Consider the following 18,532-nt stretch of genomic DNA (forward strand, 5'->3'; position numbering starts at 1 on the left):
AATAACACATTTTATCTATCACATTTATAATTATTAGGACTATAGCATTAAATTTTATTAATATACATATGCTTTTTCAAATAACTACTTATAATATATTCCAAATGTATATATACCTCAAAATATAAAGTTTAAAAATTAATAGTGATTAATCTATTATTATACCTTATGATAAATAAATTATGGCGTATAAATCAATTTCTATTAATACAAATGTAAAATACAAAAGAATAGTAGCTACAATTAAAACTTAAAAAATGTTAGAAGCATAATAATATCTATAAACAACGTTATATTGTCGATATATATCAACCTATACTTTATCACTATCTATTATATGTCCATAATGTCCTTAATTAACACTAACAATATGCTCATATAATGCACAGCAATATTCAAAATTATAACTTTTGCTAAATAAAATCTTTCATCAAACAAACAAATTCATTGTATATTATAATCTCCATATTTCAATATAACTCCTGATTAACAAGTTTTATATAATAGACAATTGTCATATATAACCAATATTTATATATCTAATATACTATTTTAATAATTTTAAATCTATATATTATACTTTATCAAAAAAATCTTATCACATATTTCATATTAATCACACTACCCTCTTTTTCCTTCTATATTTACACATCATTTCCAGATTAAACATACACAATCATAAATATATTTAATTATAAAAATTTAATTACAATATCCCAGAACCATAAACAATCAACCATCAATCATAAACATAACCTTGACCCATAAAAAATGAACACTCACACATTAAGAATATTATAATTAAAAAACAAATTAATTACATTATATATTTCTTGATTTTACAACTTTATGTTTCATTATTTTATTTCATATTTTATTTGTATCTTTTTTAACTTTATACTTTGTTTTATCATTAAAAGGAAAAATATAATTTGTATTCATTTATAAAAAAAAATGAGCGACAATATTACTACTCAAAATAATTTTTATAAAATTAATAATTTTGCTAGAAAATTGTTTAGTAAAATTTGTATTAAAACTAATAAAAAAATCACAGATTGCGCGATTTTCATAATATAAATTTTAGTATACTGTTATTATGATGAGGTAATAAATATTGTTATTATAGTAGTATTAATAGTATATAAAATTAATCGCATTTCTCAGATTAAATTAATTATTTTAATATTTAAAAATATAATACATGTTTTATATTAAAACAAATATATATTTTTATATTATTTTCCTACTTTTATATTTTTATTTTAAATGATTGGTTCGCTGGTAGCTAAAAACAACAGTTCTTTTCTATTATATATACATATAAGTAATATGCAATTCCATACGTAACGAGATGTTTTGTATATTTTAATTTTAGTCTATTATAAAAATATAAAATATATGTATTCATAATTCTATATGTTAAAAATATCATTTATATGATATAATTAAATTTATTTATTTTTAAATATTATGATATTGTGAATCATAACATTTTTGATATTCATTTTATGAAAAAATCTATTATTGATGTTGTTTTGTGCTGAATTAATTAAATAAAAAATATATTAAACTTATGAATCTGATAAAAGTATCAAAATTTGTCGTTTAAATAATAATTTGTTTTTTATACTTTATTGGAGAAAATTGTTTGCTTCAATTTTAATTATATTTGTTCTATTTTTCGAATTTTTAATTAAAAAAAATACATATATATTTTAATATTTTGTTTGTAAACTTCAAAAATGAATAAATTTTATATTCAAATTTTGTTTTTTCTTTTAATCATATCCCTATATGGGAATAATAAAGCTCTTGCAACTGAAGTTGCTCCAAAAACAGGTGCAAAACCCAAATCAATAAGATATACAAAACCAAAATCGATAAGATATACAAAACCCAAATCAAAAAAACATGAAAAACCCAAATCAAAAAAATCGTATCCTGCGTAAGAAAATACTAAAATATATATATATATTATATATTTCATTATGAAAATATTAAATTTGTACGTCTTTTCAAAAATGTTATAAATACAATAACTTTATTTTTGTACACATTAAAAATATGTTCATTTTTAGCAACGACAATACAGAAGAAATATATGAACAAAACAAGCACCTATTACATCCCGATATCATGGAACATATAAATGCGCGCAATTTTATGAGAGATGCTTTAGTACAATTAGAATATCATGCTAATAGTAGAGCTTATTATAAATTATTTTGTAGAAATTATGATTATCATATGCTTTTTTATAAAAAAAAATTTCGAGGTCATACAAAAATTCAAAAAGTTGAATATATAATTGATGATCCGAATCAGGTATCAATTAACGAACAACATCAAAAGTTATAAACTAAATTGAAATTAAAAAATTATTATAATTTATATACATATATTTCTTTTTTCTCCCATTAGTATAATGAAATAATAAACGAGGTATGGGATCCAAATAGTGACAATTATTTTTATGCAGGCTCGGTTAAAAGTATACAAAACATAAATAATTACCCAAATTAACATAATATTGTTACTATTTATTCGGCATTTATTGATATATTATACTATTTATTCTTTCCCATATCTTCAAACTCATCATATTTTAATTATATCTATGCAATTTTATAATATCTTTTTTAGGAAAAATTGTCCGAGTATACAATCGAAATTTAGTAATGATACAGCAACGTTGCAAACAATGGTCGTGGTCTCGTGAAAAATATTTTTATGCTATAGCTGCAAAATATAAAGTAAGCAAACCTTTCCTCTTCTATTTCGTTATAAATCATATTATTCACAATAATTTATGCAATATACTTTTATTAATTTTGTAGATATCAGAAAACAAAACTATATTTGTCATGGCTTCAGCAAATATAATTGATCACAACCGTAAAAATAACAAATATTTTGAAAATGAAATAGTAGAAAGTGCAAATATATTCCAAGCTGAAATTGATTCTGAAGATGATATTAGAAATGGAGAATTAAAAAAAATGTTTGTTAACTTAAGTGGATACATTTTTGAAAAAAGAAAGAACCATATTTATATCACCTATGTCGACTCTGTAAACGGTATACATATTTTAATAAATAATAATTTATTTCAACCATTCTTTTTAATAAATGAAGATATTTATAATTTGCAAAAAATTTAAACATTTTATATAATCATCCATTTATCTTTTTTTTCTTAGAATGATGAACATGGTTCCATTTAACAAAAAAATATTATTGGAAAAGCTTTATACTACTTTTTCCCTTATAAATAATCATATATTTAAATATATTTTTCAGTACCGTATATTAGAGAATTTTTGTTAATAAAACGATTTATTTTCATGAATGGTATTTATTTAAATTACCATCATAACATATTTTTTTGTTTTATGATTGTTTTGTTCTTGTCTGTTATTTGTTATGTCTTTTAATAATATAATGCATCTATATGTATTAATTTTTTGAATAATACAAATAAAACTGTTATAACTTATGAAGATCTTTTATTTGTCATATTCCTTTCATTTAATACCTATCACCCTTTTTTGTTTACAAACATGGACATCAACTATATGCTAAAATTTGGGAGGATATCCCATATATTTAAACGATTCTTTATTTGTAAGTGATATTTGATTTTAATATTATTTATAGTAATGAAATTAATAAGATGGTCAGAATGATTCAATATAAATGTTACGTTGATGTAATCATTTTTTATATTGTTATTTAAACCATATAATACCAATATATTTTATACACATATATGTGAACATTATAATAAACCAACTAAAACATTTTTGCTTTAAAAAACTATTTCATATACATTCATAGAAAAAATAAAATATAACATAAATGGAGAATAAAAATATGCAGTTTCGTTAAATAAAAATATTCATAAAATGAACGTATTATGATATATATAATTCAATATAACCTTGAGCCCTGAACCCTTAAAATCATAGTGTTCTGTGTGCTTTATAATTTGTGTGCGCTATTCTTCTCACCTTGCAATGAGTTCATTTAAATAATTATATAAATTTACTTTTTATTTTTAAGTATTAATTTTTTATAAATTCCGTGGGCATTCTTTTCCTTCTATTTCAAATCTACTTATATAACCTATTTTTACACTTTTTAAAACATTTTACTTATCAAATCCAAAAATGAATAAAGGCTATATTAAGATTGCTTTGGCACTTTTAAGTCTCGCAGGATACACACAAAATGTAACATTTGCAACTGTACACCCTTCAGATGTTACTATTAGCGCCAACCCCGCCCCCAAAAAACCATTGTATGAAAATATCGAAAAATATATACATATAATATAAATATCCATATTCGTCGAACACCTCCGCAATCATTAAATATTATAAATCCCATTTTATAAATTCATTTCTTTCTCTTTTTTACCCATTAAAAATAATCCCACTTTCACCAATAATATTTCGAATCCAAGATTTGAAGAGTTCCCAGAATTGGCATGTGAAGACCTTGATGAAGCTTTAGTAGCATTGGATCACGCAAACGATGCTTCAGAATTTTTAATAAAACTTTCTGAGACAGGTATAGACGATTATTCGACCCATTCTACAGAAAATGGAGATAAAATTATATATTCTAAGAAAATTGGAAATATGGATATTGGAAGACTTCATCTTACGATCCCATCTGCCTCTAACGTATCAAATACCAAACAATATTTAACATATAAAAATAACTTCAAATTAAATAATCATTATTATACATATCCACATTTTTTTTTCATTAGTACTCTAACGTATTAAGGAAACTCTGGGATTTCAATCATAACAAAAAACCCGATGAAAAGTTTATTAATGGTACATAAAAAATAATCAATCAATTTAATATCTGCTTCTCACTATTTACGCATCTTTCAAGTTTACTGTTCTTTACCATTTTTATTAACATTTTCTTATATTCATAATATTTCATTTATATATCCAAAATAATAATTTTTTTAGGAAAGCTTGCTCGTGTATACTGCAATTATTTAATCGTGCTTGAAAAACTTAGCATAGATCCTAATTATACACCTCTCACAAAAAATTATGCTTTAGCCGCAAAAGTTAAAGTAAGGGAATTTTTTTCCATTATTCATATTATTATATATATTATACATTAATTTACACAATACATATATGTTTTGTATTCATTAATTTTGTAGAAATCAAATGACACAACTGTAATTCTTTGTCCTTCAAGAGCTCTAAATTATCTTGGTCAAATCGATGATGAAACTGATATGAAAGAAATGTTAGAAAATACACAATCAATCGAAACTGACATAGATCCTGAGGAAGCATTAACCAAATTGGGTACTAACATAGCCGGATTTGTAGTTAAAAAAGGGGACGATAACGTTCAAGTTACTTATATCAACGCTGTAAGCAATCTCAAAAAATAATCATTTTTTCTCATTTTAACATTTATCGAAAATCTACTTTATAATTCATATATTTTATGATATTCACACACACAATATTGACATATTTTATTTATCAATTTTTTTCGTAGATTTATGACAGTAGTAATTCTACCGACTTTACCAACGATAAAAAAGAGAGAGGACTTGCATATACAAATATCCTAAGCTTAGCACAACGCATTTGATCTAGTAAACAACAATATAACTCTTTCGACACTTTAATATTGTAATCGATATTTTAATTAAATTAATTTATCTTTATATGTAGTCCCTATTTAAATTACCATCGTAAATTTTTGACCAATTTAAAAATTATTGTTTAGTATGTAATTTCTTCTTCCGTTTGAATTAAAATATATTCAATGTATTCAATTTTGTGATGAAATCAATGCTATAATTCAATTACATTTTCTCTATGATTGCCCCTTAATATTAGTTCGATCATTTTTTTTACGTTAAAAATTTATGTTTCGTACTTTATTATTGTCATAAAACTTGTTAGTAATTAATTCTATATCAATATACAAATATCATAAAATATATCGATCACCATCCTCAAATATAAAATACTTATCATTTACTTTATCCACTCAAATAATCAATATAATATGAATATAACTTAAATATGTATCCATATTTTTTTCATCCATTTTTAATTATAATGTAAACAATCTATTAAAACCCATTTTATTATAATTTTATACCTTCACATATAAGACATATTCTATTTAAGGTACGAATCATATATTAAATTCAAATAACTCTCCCATCAAATAAATCAAATGTCTTTATATTGTGGTATGTATACATCAATCGAACCATATAATCCAATTAACACTTCTTATATAATAATAAATTATGATACAGTTAATAAGACCTCTTAAATATATTTACCACGAAATTAACAATCAAATATAAAAAGTCCATAGTTCAACATATTTAACATTAAGTTATATTAACATGAAATTCAATTCTTATAATTTATCAAAATATATTTCTTTATTGCTCCTTTTCATCCCTATTTTTTCTTACATATTTAGACTTAATTTAAATCTTAAAAACTCCAACTTATCCTATACATATTTTTAATAACTTATTTTCTATATATATTTAAAACAATTCCTTAAACTAATAAATATTATAAAATTATTAAAATTAAATACAATATAATACTCAACCCTGACCCACAACATAAAAACTATATAAAAATTATGCAAAAATTACTTCCCAATAAACAGCTTCTTAACATATATCAACCTTTATTACTATTCCTGGAATAATCAATACTCTTCAAATAATATATTGATAATCCATTTTCTTTATTTTTTTAGCTTTTCTCTTAAATACTGTTTTTGAGCTCTTTTCCGTAATACAAATAACGAACACTAATATAAAATGTTAAGAAGTGTACGATTTTTTTGTTAACGTTTGCATATATTTAATGAAAATAATTTTTAAATTTCTTATTATTTACCTTAAAAAAAATTCCCAAAAAGATTGATATTGCACTGAATATTAATAAAGCTAGAATTAATTTTTTTACTATCGACAAACTTGATAATGTAACATAACAAATCTCTTCAGAAATTTGCATACCATTTCCTTCTGTTTTTGTCTGGGTAAGAAATGAAATACTGCTACAATCAATGCTATTACTATCACAGTAATCTTTTAAATTATTATAATCACTTAATAATGTAGACAATACTTGATGATAAGGACTATCTTTATCAATATCAGAAACATTAAGTTCATTATATTTTTCAACAAATTTGTTAGCATTTTCTATAGATTTATCAGATATTGTGTTGTTTTCATTAAGTTCAGTATACATGTTACATAATGGTTTAAATGCATCATAAAATTTAGACATATTTTCAATATTAATATTCAACAAATTCTTTCTTCTATTTATGATTTCCTTATAATTTTTATAACCTATATTACCATTTAATTTCTTACTACAATCTTGACCACCTTGTTTACAATTAGTATAATGCGTATTATTTTCTATACATTTAGTGTAAAAATCATTTAGATCCTTGATTTCATTATACGTCTTTTGATTTAGTTTATAACTTAACCATATGATAATGTATTGAACAGTATTGATATTTTTGTTATTTTCCACAAACAATTGCTCAAACAACCATAAACTTCCAGCCTTAATTTTATCGGGCTCAGTCTCACATTTATTTCCTGTAACTCCATTAGGGCAGTATTCCTTAATATTCCCATTTTTATGAAAATCGTGTTCTGAAGATGTTCCTAATTCATCGGGATAATACTTTCTTAATTCACTAAACTGTTTACACTAAGAAAACATTTAAAAAAGTATAATACAAATATATGTTAATAAACTCTTATAAAATAAAATTTAATGAATTTTATAGATTATATAATATCGACAAATACAAGGAAAAGCAAATTTTATTAAAAAATGCAGATACCAGGTCATAATCCATTGTAATTTTATTTTGTTTATAATATGTAGATTATGTAACATCATATTTTATATATTTTATGCTTAATAAATGACAAAATAATTGAAGATTAATATAAAATTATATGTAATTGATCATATTATCATTTTTAATATTAATTTAAAGATAATGTGGGACAATATAATAACTTTATGGTAGTTAGATAAATTATCATGTTTTGGGGATGTTTAATACATGTTTTACCATATGTGTATAGATACAATTTTACATTAATTGTTATCCTTAATAACACTCATATGAGCATTATTATAAAAATTAAAACAACAATGTAACGAATTAAAAATATATCGTCTTATACATATGCTTTAATATGGAAAATAAACAACGCCATATCTTTTGTTTAATAAACGGTACCCAAAACTAATATACTGCAAAAATCGAAACAATTAATAAATCCATTATTACTATAATCCTTAAAAGTATATAAATAGTCATTTTTTAAAAATATATTAAATACTTATCTACTTGTTTCTAATACTATATAACATGTTTTATTAAAATTATAGTATTTTCAAAATAAATTGCATATACTTAAATTTATATTGTTTTTATTTAATATATATCCATTCCAATTATAGTTAACATTTTCAATAACTTTATTTTTATTCTTACACATTCCGTTTTAGAAATATACTTTATTGGATAATTTTATAATATATTTTGTCATCCTTTCCATTTTTTAAAACACCAATTAACACTGAACCCGTATTTATAAGCTTAAATAAGTCTTTGAATGTAAATAGTCTTTAAAATAATACTTAGTAAATATTAAACATATATACCTACTGATGATATTTTAAAGTATAATATAAAACTATGTTTAATTAGGTTCTTATATTGCACTTTAATAGGAGAGAGATAAGATATATTAGCTCTTTAATATATATATTTCGCTAAATATTATACATAATTTTATCTTATATATTCTACTGTTATAGTTAATGTATATCGTTCAAATAATTTATTAAAAATTCTATATTTTATGAATTCTATGGTAAAACAACAACAATTTAATATGCGTTAATATGGAATAATAAAATGATATTTAACATAATTGAATCTTTAACAGTTTCTATATTTATCTATTTTTTTTGAATATAAAACAACATATTCAAAATTGAACCTTTAACAAAATATATAACATTGATACCTTTATAATGTATTATTATTTGCCTTCTCTATAAAATTAATACTAATGTTTAATTATATGAAGGTTTCACAATATAACAATATTTCAATATTAGTTATTGAATAATATTTTACCAGTTTATATGTATAGGTATATAATATTACGTTATTCTATTTATCATATTATTTATAATTATTAAAACAAAATATGATAAAAAATTTATTAATATACATATATTTTATTTTTTAACTATTTTAAAATATAATTTATTTATACCTCAAAACTATATAGTTCAAAATTAATAGTGATTAATCCAATAGTATACCTTTATAGTAAATAAATTAATGTATATATTAATAACTCTATTATTTGAATTTAAAACTTTATCATAAAATAAAACTATATATAATCGAAAATTAAAAGGATAGTATACATATATCTATAATTTAATTTTTTACTAATATGCATATTTTTATTGATTATTAAAAATGTTAGGTGCATAAAACATCTTTTATAGATAATGTTGTATTGTCGATTCTCGATCGATATTTTATGAACATCTATTATTACAGTTCAGTTGGATAAAATGATTTGAATCTAAATAACTATGATACAAATCATAAGTTTTGCTAAATAAAATTTTCACTAAATAAAAAAACATATTATGATATGCATAATTCAATATAGTCCCTGATTAACAAGTTTAATGTAATAGTCAATTATGATATTCAATAATATGAATTCATATATAATCAATATATATATTAATATATGCAATATAGACATTTTATTTTAATCATATTAAATCGGTATAAACACACAATTGTATATATTATACTTTATGGGAAATATGGATGTGACCTCTTTCATATTATATTATTCCCCTTTTGGTTGCATATTTTGACTTTTTAACTTCATCTTCTGATTATACATACGAAATGATACATATATTAAATTAGTGTTTAAATTATAAAAAATTAAATAAAGATGTAATATTGGGCCCTAACCCGAATATGGGTTCCACAAACATAACTTCAACCCCCACAACATAAAAACTATATAAAAAATATGCAAAAATTATTCCCCAATAGACAGTTTCTTAAAATATATCAATCATTATTACTATTCCTGAAATAGTCACTCTCTTCGAATCATATATTAATGGTTCATTCTCTTCTTTATATTTTTTATTTTTTCTCTTATTTGTTGTTTTTTAAATCGTTTCCGAAATCCAAATAACGAATACTAATATAAAAACAGTAAACGAATTATTTTTTTGTTAATTTTTGCATATTTATAATGAAAATAATTTTTTAATTCCTTATTATTTACCTTGTAAGAAATTCCTAAAAGAAATGCTATTGCGCCAAATATCGATAAAACTGTAAATAATCTGTTTGGTACCGATGAGCTTGATGATGTATCTTCAGAACCTTGTAGAATTTGTTGTGCAGAAATTTCTGTTTTTTCTATCGTTGGAAGAGGTGAAGATTTGAAATGTTTACTATTATTATATTTATTCTTAAAATTATCATAATCTTTTGATAAAGTAGACAATAGTTGTTTATAGGAATTATTACTAATAATAACAGAATTTTCATTCATTTCTTCATATTTTTTAGCAAACTTTTTGGCATTTTCCGAACAGTTTGCGCAATATTTTGATTTATCATCAAATTCAGCATGCATTTCACATAATAATTTAAATGCTTCATAAAAATTAGATATAATTTTTTTATCCATATTCAAAAAATATGTTTTATTATCTATAAGCTCCTTATAATTGCTATACTCTGGAACACCATTTATAGTCTTTTTATATCTATCATTATCTATAGTTGTTTTATAAAAAAATTGTATATTGCTCATAGTTCCTTCTGGTTTTAAGTTTAACATATAACTTAACCATATCAAAATGTAATCAACAATATTGATGTTACTATTTGCAACAGACTTAAACAATTCAGAAGTCCCAAATATTTGCTTAAAAAGATATAAACATCCACCATCAATTCTTCTGAAATCAGTATCACAACTATTACCATCACAATAACTATCTAAGAAATTTCCTGTTTTAAATTGATACTTTTGATCACTGGTCAATTCATCGGGAAGAAACTCCCATATACTCCTAAACTTTTCACACTAAGAAAACATTTAAAAACAAATATTAGAAATGTATATTATTGAACATTTGATTAAAATAAAGTTTAATGATATTTATATGTAATACAATATCAAAAATGCATATACCACTTCTTTATTCATTATAATGGAATTTTATTTTTGATTTGTAAATTGAGTAAAATAATGCTGTTTTATATATACTCCCCCCAATATGTGACGCAAATACTTTGGTCCTATATATAACAACTGTCTGTAGTTAAATATATTATAAGTTTTTCAATAATTAAATTAATATAGAATAATAATATAATATTATTACTAAAGGAACGTTTTATTTCTTTTTGTGACAATTATTTAAATTACCTTAAATAGAGGGTTGCTTAATACATTTTAGTTAAATATAAATACGATGCATTTTATAAAAAAAATGCTATTCTTACTAACATCTGGTAAAACTCTGTTATAAAAATATATATACTTTTATAAATAATTTAATGTATATTTCCTTGTATTTATGTTTGAACATAGAAAAGGTATATATTTATATTTTATTTTTTAATGATTGCCCTTCTAAAACTTAATACTGTATAAATTTAAAAAATAAAAAATTATATTATTACTATAATCCTTAAAAGTATATAAATAGTAATTTTTTAAAATATACTAAATATTTATATAGTTATTTCTAATACTATATACCATGTTTAATTATAATTATATTATTTTCGAATTAAGTTGCATTGTTCCCTTTTTTAATTGCATATAAATAATTTTAATATTAATTTTATTTAATATATATCAATTCCAATTATATTTAACATTTTCAATAACTTTATTTTTATTCCTATATAATTAAATTTAGAAATATACCTTATTAGATAATTTTATAATATATTTTGCACATCTTTCTCACGGTTTAAAACGACAATTAGCACTGGTCCCGTATTTATAAGCTTAAATAAGTCTTTAAATGTATATTGCTTTTAAAATAATACTTAGTAAATATTAAATATTAACATATAAATAACTATTGATGCAAATTTTTAAGTATAATATAAAACTATGCGTAATTAAATTGTTATATTTACATTTTAGATAGGAGAGATAAGGGAAGTATGCTTTTTTAAGACAATTATGTAGCCATATAAGATTTACCTATTCTATATAACTAATTATGTCTTATATCCTTTTAACATTAAAACTTAAATTATGTATATATATTAAAATTATTCATTAAAAATGGCTTAGAATTATTTTCTAAATATATAGTTTGCTTTTATATTTTAATAAATAATATTTTACTGCATGTTTTATAATAAACTATATTTACTTCTATGATGAAAAACTATAAAATTATTAATATTATTTTTTGGGGTAGTGTTAATTCTAATATTATCGCATTAGAACTTGATTAAACAAATGTTATAATATTATAAAGTGTTTAATAATATGTATAATGAATTTATACCCATTTAATATATCAAATTAACATAATATATTTGTTCGTATTTAATACTTTATATATTGTTATTACTATTATATTGTTACTGCTATATCACTGTATAGTACAACGGAATAATTAATTCACTCAAGAGGAATACTTTAATTCAATTAGTATTTTTCCTTGTTTCATCGTTTTTAAATCAAACATTCTAGAACATATTACTTCGTAATAGCAATATATTTAATTATATATCTGTGAATTTGTATATATATAATAACCTAATAAAAATATTATTAATTCAAATTAAATTAATTATTACATACTTTTTATATATACTTTTCATTAATATATAATTGTATATCCTTCCTAAATTTAACATATTTCAGTATTATTTATTGGTATAGCATTTTACTAATTTATATGTATAAGTATATAAAAATAACGCATTATATCTATGATATTATTTATAATTATTAAAATAAAATATGATATTGAATTTTATTAATATATTTATATTTTTTCTTTTAACTATTTAAAAAATAATTTATTTGTGCCTCAAAACTATAAAGTTTAAAAATTAATAGTTATTAATCTAATATTATACCTTTATAGTAAATAAATTAATGTATACAGAACGATTTATATTATTTGATTTTAAAACTTTAGCATAAAATGATACTAAATACAATTGAAAATTAAAAGGATAGTATACATATATCTATAATTCATTTTTTTATTAATATGTACATTTTTATTTTATTACTAAAAATATTAGATACATAAAATATATTTTATAGATATCGTTGTATTGTCGATTTTATATCGATATGTATGAATCTATATCTTATGACTATCTATTATATATTGGTAATATGTTTAATTAACAATAAAAATATTCCCATTAACCTGAAGGTATATTGTAATGTAGATGAATATTCAAAATGATTTTTATTATAATTCATATCCAATTTCATATATAATATTATTATACTATTCGGTTATCAAAATACAATTTAAATTAAAAAAAAATGATACAAATAATTTTTGCTAAATAAAATGTTTTATCAAACAAAGAAACATATTATGTTATGCATAATTCAATATAATTATGATTAACAAGCTTTATATAATAAATAATTATGATATAGAATAATATTAATTGATATATGCAACATAGACATTTTATTTTAATCATATAAAATCGCCATGAACACTCTATATATATTATAACTTATGAAAAAATGGGATGTGGCCTTTTTCATATTAATGGTCGTACCCATTTTTTGAGTGCATATTTGGACTTCAGCTCAAGATTAAACATATGGGATGGTACATATATTAAATTAGTGTTCAAATTATAAAAAATTAAATGCAATATAATACTTAGCCCTAACCCCAATATGGGTCCCACAACATAAAACTATATAAAAATTATGCAAAAATTATTTATTTCCCAATAGACAGCTTCTTAACATATATTAATCATTATTAATCTTCGAATCATATATTAATGAATCATTTTCTTCATTATATTTTTTATTTTTTCTCTTAATTTTTGTTTTTGAAATCGTTTCCGAAATCCAAATAATGAATACTAATATAAAAATTTTTAAAAATGTATAATTTATTTATATTCACAAATTAATCAGTGCTGAATATATTGTTTAATTGACTTGTTATTTACCTTATATGCAATTCCCAAGAAAATTGATACGGCAACAAATATAAATCCAATTGAAATAAGTATGTTTTTTATTATTAATCTTCGTGGATATGTTGGAAGTGATGGAAAACCATTACATACAGTTTTTAAATTATTATAATCATTTGATAATGTAGATAATAATTGATTATAGGGGCTGCCTTTAACATTATTATAATCTTCATTAAGTTCATCATATATTTCAACAAACCTTTTAGATTTTTCTAAATAATTATCGCAATTTGAGCTTTCTGCATCAACCCCAATACAAATGTCACATAATGTACTAAATGCATCATATAATTTAGATATAATGCTCATATCCATACTTAAAATATAATTATTTTTATCTATAAGATCCTTATAACCTTTATAACCAGCAATATAATCTATATTATTACTATTATACTTATCATCCTTTATATATGTATTATAAAAATGCTCTCTATTGTCAGCTTCATTACTTTCGATCAGGCTTAACACATAACTTAACCATATCAAAATGTATTGAACAATATAGATGTTTCCCTTTGCCTCCGTTTCAAACGCAGACTTATTCTTAAAGAATTCATCAAAAATATGTAAACATCTAGCATTCAATCTATCGGTATCATTCTCACATTCTACATCAGTACAGTAATCACTATCATCTGCAAATCGATAGCTTATAACATTGTCCGAATTGGTAATCACGTTCCTTAAAGGAGTGAACGTTTTACACTAAGAAAGCAGTTAAAAACAATTAATAAAAACGCGAATTATTAAAAGCTTTATTAAAATAAAGTTTAATGATATTTATATATTGTCAATATCAAAAAATGTAAAAGAAATTATTATTATTAAAAAATGCATATACCGCTTCTTTATCCATTATGATGGAATTTTATTTTTGATTTGTAAATTGAGTAGAATCATGCTATTTTATATACGATGCACCATATATGTGACGCAAATACTTTAACCCTATATATAACAGCTGCCTGTAGTTAAATATACTATAAATTTTTCAATAATTAAATTAATATAGAATAATAAAATAATATTATTACAAAGAAAAGTTACATTAATAATAATTAGCTAAATTACCTTAAATAGAGGGTTGCTTAATACATTTTATACAAAAAATGCTATTTTTACTAACATATGGTATAACTTTATTATAAAAATGAATATCCTTCTATAAAGAATTTAAAGTATGTTTGGACATAGAAAAGGAATATATTTATATCTTATGTTTTAATGAATGTCCTTCAAAAATTTAAATACTGTATAAATCTAAAAAATAAAAATTATATTATTACTATAATCCTTAAAATATATTAAACTTTTATATATTTGCTTCTAATACTATATACAATGCTTTATTAAAATTATAATGTTTTCAAATTAAGTTATGTTATTTACATCTCTATGCAAATTATATAAATTTATATTGTTTTTAATGAATGTAGATAAATTCAGAATTCATTTTAATGTGCTCAATAACTTTAGTTTTATTCCAATATACCTTATTGGATAATTTTATAATATAGTTTGCCATTTTTCCCATTCTTTAAAACAATTTGCACTGAATCCGTATTTATAAGCTTAAATAAGTTTTTATATGTAAATTGTTTTTAAAATAATACTTAGCAAATATTAACATATAAATATATATTAATAATATTTTAAAGTATAATAGAAAACTATGTTTAATTAGGTTATTATATTTCACTTTAAGAGGAGAGAGATAAGATATATTGCTATTTTAATATATAAAATTAAATAAATATTTGCTAAATGTTTTACTTAGTTCATTTTTATCTTATATGTTTTATTTGTTTAGTTATCAATGTATATACATTCAAATAATTTATTAATAATTCTATATTTTATTAATTCTACAAAAAACTATGATAATATAATATGGAATAATAAAATGATATTTAATATTAATTAAGTATTTAACCCTTTCTCCATTAATCCATATTTTTAGAATATAAAACTAAAATTTCCAAATTGGATCATTAACAAATATATAATGTATTATTATGTCTTTTCGATAAAATTAATATTTAATTATATGAAGGTTTCACAATAAAACAATATTTCAATATTAGTTACTAGTAGAGTAATTTATTATATTATATTTATAGGGGTATAATAATGCATCATATCTATAATATTAAACTTTATTAATATATTTATATTTTATTTTTTAAATATTTTAAAATATAATATATTTATACCTCAAAACTATAAAGTTTACAAATTAATAGTGATTAATATAATGTTCTACCTTTATGATAAATAAATTAAAGCGTATGAAGCAACTTCTATTAATACAAGAAGATAATAGTAACTACAATTAAAAATTAAAAAAATCTTAGATACATAATAATATTTTATAGATAATGTTGTATTGTCGATTATCGATCGATATCCCATGCATCTATATTTTATGAATATCTATTATATATTGGTAATATGCTTAATTAACATTAAAAATATAATCATTAATATGAAGGTATATTATAATGTAGGCAATTGTTCTAAATGAATCGAATTATAATAATACCCAACCTCATATATAATGCCATTATTACATTTCAATTGGCACAGTATAATTTAAATTAATTGTAGCACAATTTATAAGTTTCACTAAATAAATTTTTCATTAAATAAAGAAACATATTATGATATGCATAATTAAATATAACAATATATTAACTTTAATATAGACAATTATGATATAGCATAATATGAATTAATATATGTAATATAGTTATTTTACTTTAATCATATTAAATATATATTAACACTCAATTATATATATTATAACTTATGAACAAACGTGATGTACCCCTTTTCATATTAATGACAATGCTCCTTTGGAAGTACATATTTTTAACCTCATCTCGAAATTAAACATACGGGATGATACATATATTAAATTAGTGTTTAAATTATAAAAAATTAAATGCAATATAATACTTAGCCCTAACCCGAATATGGGTTCCACAACATAAAAACTATATAAAAATTATACAAAAATTACTTCCCAATAGACAACTTATTAACATATATTAATCATTATTAATATTCGAATCATATATTAATGAATCATTTTCTTCATTATATTTTTTATTTTTTCTCTTAAACATTGTTTTTGAGATCGTTTCCGAAATCCAAGTGACGAATACTAATATAAAAATTTTAAAAAATGTATAATTTATTTATATTCACAAATTAATCAGTGATGAATATATTGTTTAATTGATTTATTATTTACCTTATATTCAATTCCCAAGAAAATTGATAATGCAACAATCATAAATGCAATTGGAATTAGTGTCCTTTTTATTACGAATCTTCGTGAATATGTTGGAAGAGTTGGAAATTGATTACATTTATTTTTTAAATTACAATAATCATTTGATAATGTAGATAATAATTGATTATAGGGGCTGCCTTTACCACTATAATAATCTTCATTAAGTGCATCATACATTTCAACAAACTTTTTAGCATTATTTAAATAATTATCGCAATTTGGACTCTGATTATTAAATGCAATATACATGTCACATAATAATATAAATGCATCATAAAAATAAGACATATCTATAATACTAATACTCATCAAATTTTGTTTTTTATATATAAGATCCTTATAACTATTATAATCAGTAACACCAACTATTTCCTGATTATACTTATTATAATTATTTATATATGTTTTATAAAAAAGATCTATACTGCTGTTTTCATCAATTATGGTAAAGTATAACATATAACTTAACCATATCATAATGTATTCAACAATATTGATGTTACTTTTTGCAACAGAATTAAACACAGAATTATCCTTAAAGAATGCATCAAGCAAGTAAAAAAATCCAGCATTAATTTTACCCAAATTATCATTACATTTATTATCAGTACAATACTCATCGAAATTTTCATTATTTGTAAATTCATAGTTTCCACTAGCGTTCAAATTATCGGAAAACGCGTCCCTTAGATCCTTGAACTTTTTACACTAAGAAATAATTTAAAAACAATTAATATAACGTGTATTATTGAAAATTTTATTAAAATAAAGTTTAATGATATATATGATACAATATCAAAAAATGTAAAGGAAATTATTATTATTAAAAAATGCATATACCACGTCCTTATCCAT

At 21.1% G+C, this 18,532-nt stretch overlaps 6 protein-coding genes across 6 annotated transcripts; 2 read left to right on the top strand and 4 right to left on the bottom strand.

Annotated features, from left to right (window-relative positions):
- Window positions 1-1,745: 1,745 nt before the first annotated feature.
- PY17X_1000023 (fam-a protein) lies at window positions 1,746-3,227 on the top strand (the record flags this gene model as incomplete). The annotated part of the gene is made up of 6 exons (XM_034637547.1): window positions 1,746-1,948; window positions 2,082-2,328; window positions 2,425-2,494; window positions 2,647-2,756; window positions 2,841-3,074; window positions 3,204-3,227. 6 exons carry the CDS (start codon window positions 1,746-1,748, stop codon window positions 3,225-3,227), a joined length of 888 nt encoding a protein of 295 aa, XP_034493499.1.
- Window positions 3,228-4,172: 945 nt separating this feature from the next.
- On the top strand, window positions 4,173-5,643 carry PY17X_1000025 (fam-a protein; the record flags this gene model as incomplete). Its single annotated transcript, XM_724910.2, has 6 exons — window positions 4,173-4,303; window positions 4,469-4,691; window positions 4,781-4,850; window positions 4,995-5,104; window positions 5,198-5,416; window positions 5,548-5,643. 6 exons carry the CDS (start codon window positions 4,173-4,175, stop codon window positions 5,641-5,643), a joined length of 849 nt encoding a protein of 282 aa, XP_730003.2.
- A 1,134-nt stretch (window positions 5,644-6,777) lies between these two features.
- PY17X_1000027 (PIR protein) lies at window positions 6,778-7,923 on the bottom strand (the record flags this gene model as incomplete). The annotated part of the gene is made up of 3 exons (XM_034637548.1): window positions 6,778-6,843; window positions 6,933-7,772; window positions 7,909-7,923. 3 exons carry the CDS (start codon window positions 7,921-7,923, stop codon window positions 6,778-6,780), a joined length of 921 nt encoding a protein of 306 aa, XP_034493500.1.
- Window positions 7,924-10,249: 2,326 nt separating this feature from the next.
- On the bottom strand, window positions 10,250-11,359 carry PY17X_1000031 (PIR protein; the record flags this gene model as incomplete). Its single annotated transcript, XM_022957581.1, has 3 exons — window positions 10,250-10,336; window positions 10,424-11,236; window positions 11,345-11,359. The coding sequence occupies 3 exons, from the start codon at window positions 11,357-11,359 to the stop codon at window positions 10,250-10,252; spliced, it is 915 nt and encodes a 304-aa protein (XP_022810794.1).
- A 2,810-nt stretch (window positions 11,360-14,169) lies between these two features.
- Window positions 14,170-15,235, bottom strand: PY17X_1000035 (PIR protein; the record flags this gene model as incomplete). The annotated part of the gene is made up of 3 exons (XM_034637549.1): window positions 14,170-14,256; window positions 14,347-15,084; window positions 15,221-15,235. 3 exons carry the CDS (start codon window positions 15,233-15,235, stop codon window positions 14,170-14,172), a joined length of 840 nt encoding a protein of 279 aa, XP_034493501.1.
- A 2,223-nt stretch (window positions 15,236-17,458) lies between these two features.
- On the bottom strand, window positions 17,459-18,532 carry PY17X_1000039 (PIR protein; the record flags this gene model as incomplete). Its single annotated transcript, XM_034637550.1, has 3 exons — window positions 17,459-17,545; window positions 17,636-18,385; window positions 18,518-18,532. The coding sequence occupies 3 exons, from the start codon at window positions 18,530-18,532 to the stop codon at window positions 17,459-17,461; spliced, it is 852 nt and encodes a 283-aa protein (XP_034493502.1).

Source organism: Plasmodium yoelii (assembly GCF_900002385.2).
Source record: "Plasmodium yoelii strain 17X genome assembly, chromosome: 10".
Lineage (NCBI taxonomy): Eukaryota > Apicomplexa > Aconoidasida > Haemosporida > Plasmodiidae > Plasmodium > Plasmodium yoelii.